The sequence below is a fragment of the Argopecten irradians genome, chromosome 16 (genome assembly GCF_041381155.1).
Source record: "Argopecten irradians isolate NY chromosome 16, Ai_NY, whole genome shotgun sequence".
In the NCBI taxonomy this organism is placed as follows: domain Eukaryota; kingdom Metazoa; phylum Mollusca; class Bivalvia; order Pectinida; family Pectinidae; genus Argopecten; species Argopecten irradians.
The window spans coordinates 7,434,336-7,447,800 of NC_091149.1; the positions used below are offsets into that span (position 1 = coordinate 7,434,336).

At 34.3% G+C, this 13,465-nt stretch overlaps 2 protein-coding genes and 1 pseudogene across 4 annotated transcripts in view; 1 reads left to right on the plus strand and 2 right to left on the minus strand.

Moving 5' to 3' along the window:
- Positions 1-13,465, minus strand: part of LOC138311140 (low-density lipoprotein receptor-related protein 2-like) — a 374,749-nt gene that overhangs the window by 54,317 nt on the left and 306,967 nt on the right. The gene's annotated exons all lie outside the window — the stretch shown is intronic.
- Positions 1-13,465, plus strand: part of LOC138311161 (uncharacterized) — a 48,926-nt gene that overhangs the window by 25,587 nt on the left and 9,874 nt on the right. For all 3 annotated transcript variants that reach the window (XM_069252627.1, XM_069252628.1, XM_069252629.1), the window contains one exon: positions 593-647. In XM_069252627.1, the coding sequence (XP_069108728.1) occupies positions 593-647 (55 nt within the window). The remainder of the gene's footprint in view (positions 1-592; positions 648-13,465) is intronic.
- Positions 3,481-6,506, minus strand: LOC138310759 (tripartite motif-containing protein 2-like; annotated as a pseudogene).

The window sequence follows — 13,465 nt, forward strand, 5'->3', positions numbered from 1 at the left end:
GAGCCCTGTCTGTCCATTTCTAGCTTGTGTGTCCATCCTACTGTCTGTCTGTTCATCTCTGATACTGGAGCCCTGTCTGTCCATTTCTGGCTTGTGTGTCCATCCTACTGTCTGTCTGTTCATCTCTGATACTGGAGCCCTGTCTGTCCATTTCTGGCTTGTGTGTTCATCCTACTGTCTGTCTGTTCATCTCTGATACTGGAGCCCTGTCTCTCCATTTCATGTAGCTTGTGTGTCCATCCTACTGTCTGTCTGTTCATCTCTGATACTGATACTGGAGCCCTGTCTGTCCATTCTGTCTGTTCATCTCTGATACTGGAAAAACCCTGTACGCGGTCCTATCACATAGTTTGCAACAAAATTTCTTTCATACCCCGATGAAATTAAAAAAAGTGACTTCAATGCTTAAAACAAAGATAGAATTTCTGACACTTTTTCAAACAGAAAAATGCAATAAATGGATGCACATGTAGACTTGGTTGGCATAAATAATGTTTAAAATTGTTGTAAAAGCAGTAAGTTAAAAGTGAATTAAGTTGTGTATGATTGAATTATGATGACACCTACTTATTGTTATTTTTCTGGTTGACAGGGAGCTGTACAAGTGTTGTGTTTCTCACCTGATGGCAGATTCCTTGCATCTTCAGGTAGGCAAATGGAATGATTTTCTACACTGTGCTCTGTAAATGATGTGTAATCGTCTGATCCTGAATCCGTCTGGTTTTGGGTCCGTCTGTTTCTTGGTCTGTCTGTTCCTTGATCCGTCTGGTCCTGGGTCCATCTGGTCATGGGTCCGTCTGTTTCTTGGTCTGTATGGTCCTTGGTCCATCTGGTCTTTGGTCAGTATATACCTTGGTGCGTCGGTCTTTGCAGGTTTGTCTATTCCTTGTTCCGTCTGGTCCTGGGTTCATCTGATTCTTAGTCCCTCTGGTTCCTTAGTCGTCTGGTCCTTGTGTTATCTCAGGTCCTGGGTCATCTGGTCCTGGGTCCATCTGGTCTTTGGGTCGTCTGGTCCTGGGTCCATCTGGTCCTGGGTCCGTCTGTTCCTTGTTACATCTGGTTCCTTTGTCTTCCTTGATCTGTTGGTCCTGGGTCCATCTGGTCCTGGGTCGACTGTTCTTGTTCATTGCGTCTGGGTCTATCTTTGGTCCATCTGGTGTCTGTCCTTGGTCCATCTGGTCCTTGGTCATGTATTGTTCCTGGTCCGTCTGGTCCTGGGTCCGTCTGGTCTTGGTCCGTCTGTCCTTGGTCTATCCTGGTCCTTGTCCTGGTCCGTCTGTCCTTGGTCCGTCTGGTCCTTGGTCCATCTGGTCCTGGTCCATCTGGTTCCTTTGGTGTCTGGTCCTTGGTCTGTCTGGTCCTGGGTCCGTCTGTCCTTGGTCCTTGTCTGTTCCTTGTCTGGTCTTGGTCCTATCTGGTCCTTGGTCGTCTTCCTTGGTCGTCTGGTCCTGGTCTGTCTGGTCCTTGGTCCGTCTGTTCCTTGGTCTGGTCCTTGTCTGTCTGGTCCTTGGTCTTTCCTTGGTCTGGTGGTCCATCTGGTCCTTGGTCTGTCTGGCCTTGGTCCGTTGGTCCTTGGTCTATCTGTTCCCTGTTGGTCCATCTGGTCCTTGGTCGTCTGGTCCTGGCCCTATGGTCCTCTATTCCTTGGTCCAATCTGTTCATTGGTCTAATTGGTTCTTGGTCCGTAAATTGGTCCTTGCTTTTTGAATACTTTGCTTCATAATTTGTAATTACTCAAAAGATAACCAAAGATCAGTCAGAATTTATATTCTGATTATAATTTTTATTAGGTATTACACAATTTCACAAAGGTAGTAGACATCTATATAAAAAGAATCCTGTCTCTATATCATGGACAATGTTGGTGATAATTGACAAGCTGTCCCAAATTGTTAATTTATATGTATTTACATGTATATATAATTACTGAATATGTATTTACATGTATACCAAATTGTTAATTTCTATGTATTTACATGTATATATAATTACTGCCTATGAGAGTACCATATTTACATTTATAATTGAAATTTCATTCGGATATATAAGTTAACAAAAGTTAGCTAAAAATTTGCAAAATAAAAATGGTGATTATGTCTAAAGGTTTGTTTACATTATAGTGATCCAATGGATTAAATCATTGTCTAAATAAATAAATAATGTAAAGATACACTGTAAGTATTAAACTGTCTTGTGTGCATTATTCCTGTAAAGCTCTGGTATCTATATAGACCATAGATTTCATAAAAAGATAGTTTAACGCTTAAATATCCGAGAGATCCAAATGTAAACTAAAAAATATGGCGGAGGAGATGCTGAATTCGGTTACATAGAAATGTACAATGTGGATTACTAAGTAAAATAGGATAAATTATGGTAAATAATGGGAAAAGGTAGTGAACTGGTACTCCCTGTGTTTATATCTTGGAAACAATAATCACAAGTTACTAAAGCCTTAAAGCTCAATGTTTTGATTCACTGGTATTACAGAATGAATAACACATATTCCAGGGTAATAAAATCATTAATACCTTTGTATGAACAATGTATTCAAGTTATAAATGGGGCGAAACTTTTGACATGTTATTTTTTTCTTCAGTAATCTATAATAGAAAACCAGATTTCATGAATTAAGCTGTGAAAATCATTGGAATGGACAAACAAACATGTATGGTGCTTTGTAAACATTAGTTACACCACTGAATTTATCCACTGTAAAATCTAGCTGTTATGTCTTATGTATGTTTAGATGGAAATATACATGTAGAAATCACTTTACGGTAAAGTTTTTTGAGTAGTTTTACACAGCTATCACACCCTGCTGTACTGTAGTAGTTTTATCACAGCTATCACACCCTGCTGTACTGTAGTAGTTTTATCACAGCTATCACACCCTGCTGTACTGTAGTAGTTTTATCACAGCTATCACACCCTGCTGTACTGTAGTAGTTTTATCACAGCTATCACACCCTGCTGTACTGTAGTAGTTTTATCACAGCTATCACACCCTGCTGTACTGTAGTAGTTTTATCACAGCTATCACACCCTGCTGTACTGTAGTAGTTTTATCACAGCTATCACACCCTGCTGTACTGTAGTAGTTTTATCACAGCTATCACACCCTGCTGTACTGTAGTAGTTTTATCACAGCTATCACACCCTGCTGTACTGTAGTAGTTTTATCACAGCTATCACACCCTGCTGTACTGTAGTAGTTTTATCACAGCTATCACACCCTGCTGTACTGTAGTAGTTTTATCACAGCTATCACACCCTGCTGTACTGTAGTAGTTTTATCACAGCTATCACACCCTGCTGTACTGTAGTAGTTTTATCACAGCTATCACACCCTGCTGTACTGTAGTAGTTTTTATCACAGCTATCACACCCTGCTGTACTGTAGTAGTTTTATCACAGCTATCACACCCTGCTGTACTGTAGTAGTTTTATCACATTTGTAGTACTGTACTTGTAACATCTTTACACAACACCACAGTATATCCACAGTAAATCATCTCTACCCACACCTACAGCCCATACCCGTCTCTGTCTGTGTGTAGGATCCTGAGTCCTTTACCTTTTACTCACTAGGACAACATTTTTATTGTTTTCATCCCCTATGATGAGGCTCCCCTGACTATCATACACTATACCACAGGGGTTAAATGGTTCACCTCCTGTTTGTGGTGATTGTTTACATGTACTGGGGATGTCACCTCTGTATACAAACAGTTTCTGGAAGTCAGTATCCATGACAACAACATGTCTGTTTCCATCACCACCATCATGTTTATTACTGTGATCAATCACTGCGACATTGTTAGTGACAGGACACTCTGTGATCCTGTATGGTGTACACACTAATGGTTTCCCAGTCCCTGCTGCCATTGTAGTGAGTACCATCTGACCTTGTGTGGTATATTTGGAGACGTTTCCTGACATGCCCACAATGACATGGTTCTTTGCTGTAATACATATGCTGTAAGGATGTGTTTTAGTTGTGAATTGTTGAGTTAACTGTCCTGATACCAGCTCCAGGATGTTGTTTTGATCATCACAGGCCCACAATCTGTGTGTTGTTGGTGATAGACTGATGTCATTGATCACAGCCTTGTGTGTGACCTTCTGTATCACTGTGCCCTTCCTGTCCAGGAGAGTTAATGTGTACTGTAGTCACTGGTCCAGGCCTGGTCATCAGTGGTAGGACATATAGAAGTAATGTCACATGGAGACTCCCACTCCTCCACCACCTTGGTCTCTGTCAGTAGTGTTTTCCTGGCCACTGCTTTCTTACCTTTATCCTCTGACTGTTGTTGTGATGAGGGTTGTTGCTGACCGTCTGATAATGATACTGACCGTTTCTGGTCAGTGGATGTATGACTTTGGCCTGAGGTGGTGACCTTTCCTAAGGCTTGTACCAGGTGACCTTTAGGAGTATTGTTTGGGTTGAAGCTGACTGTATCTAAAGTAGGTTTGACAGGGATATGTATTCGGGAATCTATTTCGCATTTTGTGTCATATATTTCTATGTGTGAGCCCTGCTGAAGTGTTGTCTTACATTTCTGTATTTGGTGTTTAAGTTGTTTGTTCAATGATTCTAGTTCTTGTTTGTATTTTTGTATGAGTTTGATGTTGTCGTCTTTAAGTTTTTGATAAAGTGAGAGTGTCTCTTCTCTAAGCTTGTCAAGGTCTTGTTTTAATTTTTCTGTTTGTATCTTCAATTCATGTGCTAATTTATCAAATATGTTGTCGTTGTCTTTGAGGAGTGTATCAGTAGATGTGATGTATTTCCCAATCTGTACCAGATCATTTTGTTCTGTTCTGTCAATAAAGTTTCTGATGTCTTGTTTCTTCTGAGGAGTGACTTCACTAAGCTCACAAATAGGATGAGTTTTATGAATGGTGGAAATGCATTTCAAACAAATTAGTTCTTGACATTTTTCACAATACAATCTAGTTGTCTCCCCTTGTGATGGTTACAGGTTGTCTGTCCTTCCGTACGAACTGGTATGTTTGCTGTTGCCATTTGATGATGAAGATTGAATGTTTGTTGAATTTCTGAAAAATTGAATATATATACTGATCAATACAATGTTTAACATAACCAGTTGAATAAGAGTTTTATTTGATGTTGTTAATTGCTCTTTGTTCTATTCAGTTCTATGTGTGTACATACAGTTTTTAAATATTGATTGACCTCAATGTTTTTAAAACGCCAAGAAAATAATTACCCAATAATCACTGCATTCACTGATGACACACACAGGGTACCTGGGATTAAATCAAGTTGGTCTTCCCCAGAATCTAAATGATATTCAATGCTGTTCAAATTTCTCTTCCTCTGAAATTTACAGCTTAAACCATGAATTTACTTCCTTCTTCTAATGTTGGCAGATCAGTCACTTTCTCAGTTTCTGATGAAAATATCCATTTAAGATAAAATTCAGTCTTGGTAATACACAAAATTGTCCATTAAATGAAATTTATATGTGTCCACACAGAATAAGACCATCCTTGTCATTGGTTACTAATGTAAACAAACATTTAGCAACCAAAATGTCAGTCTATTGAGGCCTGGCGATATCTGATATTATTACTTCCTTGTCTGGTTTGGCAGACGCACAGTTGTAAAGCAGACATAGATTGTGTAGTAGGTCAATTTGAGTCACGTTTGCAAACCCTGATATTTAAATACCCACAGTTCACCTGGGGTGAATTGTCTGTTGGGTATGTGTATTGGGTAATAAGTATTGTCTGTTATACCTGTACTGTACATGGAAAAATACATGATATTTTGATTCTTTGTATATCTACGTATAAATGAAGTCTTTTAAAATCCATGTAGTGTAATATTTTTGTCTGGTACATGTACATGTATTGATGTCGTAAATATCAAAGACAAATAATTCTTTCTTTCAAGATGGAAACATTTATACTAAACGAAAATAGTTTTTACCAAATATTTTAGAAATAGTGAAAACATTTTGGAACCAGGTCAAAAAATCGAAATTCCTATTGATGTGTAATTCTATTGACAGACTACAATTGCAATAGTATTCTGAAGTCTATTAAATTCTGGTCAATGAATTGGCAGGTCATTTCGTATTTTATTTTAGGTTTCATATCTGTCATTCTCTTTTTCACAGGAATTTATAAATTTCAAAAAATTTCATTTAGAAACATTCTACCAAAAATTACATAATTCTCATAATAATTATTGCATAAATACCCATATATAAAAAATATTTAATATTATATAACAAAAAGATCTGTAGAGACCACTTTTTATACCAAAATTTATAAAAAGAAACCTGTCTATAGAGACCACCTGTATATAACAAACATTTTTCTATAGTATAACAATCATTTGTCTATCCAGCTAAAGAGATATTCTGACTAGTATTAACCAGGGTTATACTTCAATAATTCAAATATAATAATTCACTTATTAATTTGAGATAATTCTTGTTGATAAAATAACATTCACTTTCTTCTGTAAAATAATCTTATAAGTTATAAACCATAAAAAAACAACTTTTAAGTTATAATTTATGAAACCGACTCCCAAAGCGCCTACCACTTAAAGAAACAAGTTGGTGTATTTTGTCACAGAAACATTATGGTTTAGATTTTTTAGAAAGCATATGTTAGTCTCTCAATAATTTTTTATTTCAGCTTCAAATGAAAAGTAATTATACAATGATTATGACATTGTATAGTTTTGCATCTTGTTAAATATAATAATGTTGGGGTTGTCTCCCTTTAGTTAAGTAATATTATTATTTTCTTGGTGTTGTATACTCATATTATTTTATTGTTTACTAAGAATTTTGTATACTCATGCATATCATATAATGATCAAAACGCAGAATGTTTTAATACTCGTATTACATAAATTTAAATTTAAAAAAAAAAAAAAATAATCACAGTGAAGCAATTATTGGCATATCCAAAAATCCTTTTAATGTGATTATGATACTGATAAAGTCGTGTTTTTGAAATTAATAAAAAGTACAAAGTGAATTAATTAAAAAGTAGAGCAATTGTGATCCACGTTGAAACTCAAATCTATTTTGATGACTAATTGATGAACATATTATGAAATATCTATATTGTTATTTGTAGTTCAGTGGAATTCTTTAAGACGCTTGATAATTATAAATGGCCATTTTGTGGTTTAACAGAAGATTCTAAATTATTATAAATGTCTATATTGTTATTTGTTGTTTAACAGAAGATTCTAAATTACTATAAATGTCTATATTGATGTTTGTTGTTTAACAGAAAGAAGACTCTAAATTATTGTAAATGTCTATATTGTTATTTGTTGTTTAACAGAAAGAAGACTCTAAATTATTGTAAATGTCTATATTGTTGTTTGTTGTTTAACAGAAAGAAGACTCTAAATTATTGTAAATGTCTATATTGTTATTTGTTGTTTAACAGAAGATTCTAAATTACTATAAATGTCTATATTGATGTTTGTTGTTTAACAGAAAGAAGACTCTAAATTATTGTAAATGTCTATATTGTTATTTGTTGATTTGTTGTTTAACAGAAAGAAGATTCTAAATTATTGTAAATGTCTATATTGATGTTTGTTGTTTAACAGAAAGAAGACTCTAAATTATTGTAAATGTCTATATTGATGTTTGTTGTTTAACAGAAAGAAGACTCTAAATTACTATAAATGTCTATATTGTTATTTGTTGTTTAACAGAAAGAAGATTCTAAATTATTGTAAATGTCTATACTGATGTTTGCTGTTTAACAGAAAGAAGACTCTAAATTATTGTAAATGTCAATATTGTTATTTGTTGTTTAACGGAAAGAAGACTCTAAATCATTGTAAATGTCTATATCGTTGTTTGTTGTTTAACAGAAAGACGACTCAAAATATTTGTAAATGTCTATATCGTTGTTTATTATACAGCGGACAATGAGAGCGACAGTGGATATGATCCCTCCCTGTACTCGTCCATCTGATAACTTTGATTATCATATATAAATTTCCCCAAAAATACTCAGATTCATATAATTGTCTAGGGTAATTAATATAGATATCAATTCTTTGTTTGCTAATGTATATAGTACTATATTAATCAAATAAAATCAAACTCCATTGATATTACCATTATAAGATATTCACTGCTTTATTACAAGAAGACAGAATATAATGTGTAATCCAGGGGAGATAACCCTCGTTTATATTTGTGAAATTTAAAACATGTTCTAGCTCTGTTGGTAATATCTGAAGTTAAATATGGCCAAGTTAATGAGAAAACTTAAATACGGAAATATTCTTGCATGTCATTTTTGCGTAAAATGGAATTAGAAGTATTATTTTTATTTATTTTAAATTTTTCAGAAAGTTGATATCAATCTTTTAAACCTGATTTATAATTTTGTAAATTTTAGAGGTAGTAAAATACCTTGAATTTTAAGAGTCATGTTAATTAAGATGCATGTGTTAAATTGATTAAAACCTTGACAGGATAACATATAACTTTACAGTGAAACCTGTCTATAAAGGCCACCCAAGGCATCAAGAAAAATGGTCTTTATAGCCAGGTGGTCTTCATAGACAGGGAAAATTATGTATTGAAATTGGTGACCCAAAGAAAGTGGTCTTATTAAGAAAGTGATCTTTATACAGAGGTGGTCACTAAGGCAGGTTTTACTGTATATATGTTATATTTTGATTTACTGTTAGTTGTTCATCTGTGATATATCTTGTATTGATACCTTTGTATGTATCTGTAGTAAATTAATAGTATATATATATTCTCAATATGAAAATTTGCGGTTGAAAAAAAATCTATTTTTCCTAATTTGAATGGACAGAAAATTATACAAAATGCCTCGATAATGCACTAGCCTGGAGGCCCTACCCATAATTCCTAGCGGTGGGTTAGGGCCTGGTACACATCCGATAATGACGGCCCACATCACCGTAAAACAATATGGCGGACGGCAGTAGACAGGTATAGGGATACGATAAAGAAACGTGTTTTCCATGTGTTATATTGGTGACATTGGGAAACTGGCGTGCACATGTTTTCTCCATCATCTATTCTAACAGTACAGTGTGTTATTTTAGCATGTCATGTGTGATAATGGTAATTTATGATTGATTTGTAACGCTCTGAAGCATGCTGTCATTTTATACATTTGACAGTTACCAGTAGGCCAATGGCATGTTTGTAAAGACTTACATGGACGACATAGTGAAACTGGTGGACATATATTTTCTTCATCACCTATTTCACCAGTTAATTTAGCATGTCATGTCGGATACATATAATAATAATTACTTACATAATATATACTAATAATAATAAAAATACTGTTAGAGGTATCTTCATGATTCCAACTGTTCCGAAATCAGAATGATTTTTTTAGTGTTCCAGCAAAATTAATGTATTTTATTTTTCTTACTTTTTGAGAAAATCAACTTTTTATGTCGATGCAAAAATTCACTTGGAAGGTCTTTATCACTACGGTGTTGATTCCGGTTGAAAACAAGCGTTCTGACGCCCTTCGAATTTGCGAATTCAAACTCAACAAAAGTAGCGGAATAATATCAATAAACCAGATATTTTCAGCACTAAATATCGAGATTAGTCAGGCATAGAACTCGATATCAGGTAAAAAGAATTTCCTGTAACAGTTGCGGTATGAAAATATTGCGATGTGAGTAAATAAATGATTAATTTCTTTATTCTGATTACCATTTCTAAATTTGACGATTTGATCCCGAACATTCCAATGACGTCACTTTTTAGTCCTCTATGAGCCCGGGTGATTCGACCTTGCAAGCTGACGTTTTGAAGGATTGAATAAGCACTCATTTGCGGTATTATGGTGGCAATTTGCACTCATATACAGCTTAACATAGTTTAAAATAATAGTGTTACTTTATCTTGGAACATTTCATTATTTAAAAGTCACTTTGACAAAAAGAAACAGTCTAGGCCTACGTAGGCTAGATACAAGGCTTCGTTTAGTAGATGAATTTCATGAAATATTGCACAAAAAACATCATTAACATGCTTCTGACACGTATAACTAATGAGTTGAATTGAATATGTTTGACATTGTGTGTAAAAAATCTATTTTGGTCTTTCGCCGTCGAAAACCGATGAAACCGCGGTACCACTGGGTTGCGAGCAGCTATCGTGATTTTTTCGTGTTTATTTTTTCTTATTCATTAAAAAAGCGATCTTTGAAGACTTAAGACTATCTCTGAGTCCAAAAGGTTTCGGCTATAGCATTCATTTTTTTATATTTGAGTTGAATGCATCAAATCGGATCTGTTCCCGACATCGACTGTGCATTGTATAACATTAGGCCTACATGTATACCTGTACCTGCAGTTATCGTGATCATGCAACTTAGTAGAATTTTACGATGCATACGCAGTAGAAAGATATAATCTAAAAAAGATTGTACTGTACAATTTCTCAATGCATAATATAACTTTGATATTCCATGGTATAAAATAAAAATTGTCGTTTTCTCCGTATCAACGTAACAAGAGCGTGTGCTTCGTCTCGGCGAAATCTTACTCATTCCTCTCAGGGGGTGTCTTCAACGACGTTCGAGCATATCAGAAAAAATCAATAAAATAACAAACAAAGATTATCGTATACTAGGACACTGTCCTTCGGAAGCGACGTTAATCCGGGGTCAGGTGTACGGTCAGTCACGCCATGCACGTTAAAGATCCTCTGATGGTATTCGAAAAGAGAAGGCTTATTGCAAGCCGCCACAGAGTAGGTTGTAGGTTTTGTTAGGTTAATATAGCTTAGGTAGGGTAATGTAGGCATAGACAATTCTGATCTTTCCATTCTCTCACCACCGGCGGCAATTTTTTTTTCGTTTTTTTTTTTTTTAATATTTCATGCAAACATGCCTATTCAAACTATTCACAATATCTGGCGAGGGCTACATGTACATGTAGCTCTATTACTACAGAATAAATAATTATATATCTTAGGATTTACATCGGATATATATACATTGTACATGGTCAGTATATTACAGTAGCTAGGCAAGGACGTGTCCTTGAATAGGCCTGGTAGTTTTATTTTGGTGTTGACACGGAAAGACGAGATGACTCCTGTCTCCTGGACATCAAAACAAATCATTTATTTCATCTAGGCAAATAATAATTTGAAAATTCCATATACCGCCTGCAAGGAGACGTCCTAGGCCTATTGCTACGTACCCACAATACACTTGATCGTGGTCTTATACATATGTATTATGTAACTTTCCATCGATAATTTGATCCAGATATATCTGTCTTCGACAGTTATATTTAGAATTATGAATATGTGGAAGGAACGTATGTACAAGATAAAAAACAACCCATCTCAACTGCTATTCCGGGACCGTGAAATGAAATATTGGTCACCTCAGCCCAAGCACAGGGGCACGCAAATTATTCATTTTGTAAAATAATTCCTATGTACGTCATGTCCACATGACTGAAAATTATATATTATGTAAATATCGGTTAGCTTGTAATAATAATAATACTTTGTTTATTGAGGGTGGCATATTTAGCATGGAGCTAATCTTCCATATGGCCCTCAATTATATAAACACAAACAAAAATTGACATAAATCATCAAAAATATACATCACATGGATATGATAACAATCTATATAGAATACAATGGAAAAACACAAGTGAAATGAAACACATACATTACTGTTTCATATACAGTATACTGTATAGTAAATTCCTTAAACGAAATAATAGGAACTGTTTTGATATAGGTAACATATATTAAGCATAATGTAAGTTAATAATGCATTTAGATTATCAAGTTTGATAGTAAATAATTTCTTAACTTTTGCTTAAAAGTTACAAGGGATGTGGAGTGTGTTATATCAAGTGGAAGATTATTCCAAGATACAGCTCCAGAGTAGCTGAAGGACTTTCTCATTGTCTCTGATTGTAACTTAGGTAAAAGGAGTTTATTTTCTGTAGCTGATCTGAGTTTGTACAAGCAAGAATTTTGACAAGTTTCAATTAAAGTACATATATAATCCGGTGTCATATTATGCAGTGCTTTATAAATTAAAATTACAGTATGATATTTTAATCTGAGTTCAAAAGGGAGTACTTTAGCTTCTTTAAAAAGGGACAAACTGTCAGATAGTATTGGTTTATCTAGGATTATTCTAAGAGCTTTCTTTTGTAGTTTTGTAATATGATTTATTTGTTGTTTTGTCAAACCATTACCCCAGACAATAGCGGCATAATCTAAAATTGGTAAAATGTAGGAATTGTAGTAAATTTTCCTAGCTTCTCTTGGTAGATAGCTTTTCATTTTTCGTAGTAAAGCAATTGCTATTGAGAGCTTAGATGCTACCTTTTTTACTTGTTCTGACCAGTTTAAAAATGTATCTATGTAAATACCTAAGACTTTATGACAATTTGAATGATTGATATGTGTATCATTTACTACTAGATGGATATCCATTCCTGCTATTTTCCTCTTACTCCCAATAAGCATACTATTTGTTTTTTGTAAATTTATGTTCATATTATTAAATTGGCACCACCTAAAAATGTTTTTAATATCTTCTTGAAGGCTTTGTTCAATTTCAGGTAATGTACTGCCTTTTGTGTGTATAGTCGTATTGTCAGCATTACATTGTTTTACATTCATTGGTAAATCATTAATATATATAAGAAACATAAGTGGACCAAGAATTGAGCCCTGAGGTACACCTGTTTTTATCAATTTAGGAGAGGATGACATACCATTTGATTGTATAGATTGAAATCTGCCAGATAGATAAGACGTAAACCACTGCAGACTTGACATTGATACATTTAAAAGTTTAAGTTTATGAAGAAGTATTTTGTGATCAACAAGGTCAAAAGCTTTTTGTAGATCTATAAAAAGCGTTCCTATCATTTGACTGTTGTCTATACCTTTAAGCCAAGTGTCCAGTAGATTAATTAGGGCTGTTTGACATGAGTGCTGAGATCGAAAGCCTGACTGAGAGCTATGCAGTATGTTATATTTGGTCAGATATTTGTAAAGATGCTTAGTTACATGTTTTTCAAATATTTTTGAAAGAGTTGGTAAAATTGAAATTGGTCTATAATTATTTGATTTTCCTTTTCTTTGCCTTTATGTATTGTAACTACTCTAGCTTCCTTTAATATATTAGGGAAGATATTTTTATTCACACTAATATTAATTATATGTGAAATATGTGATGATATTAAGTCTTATATAATACATAGTTTAAGAATTTTAGGACCTATTCCATCATTCCCCACTGCTTTAGTAGCATCAAGCCTAGTTATGTAATCATAAGTTTCATCCACTTTAATTAATGGAATACAGAAAGCTGGGCTATTACCTACTTTTTCGTTTACCTGTTTGTGAAAAAGGGCATGATCACTTTCATTGAATGGCTTTTTCTTAATATTGTC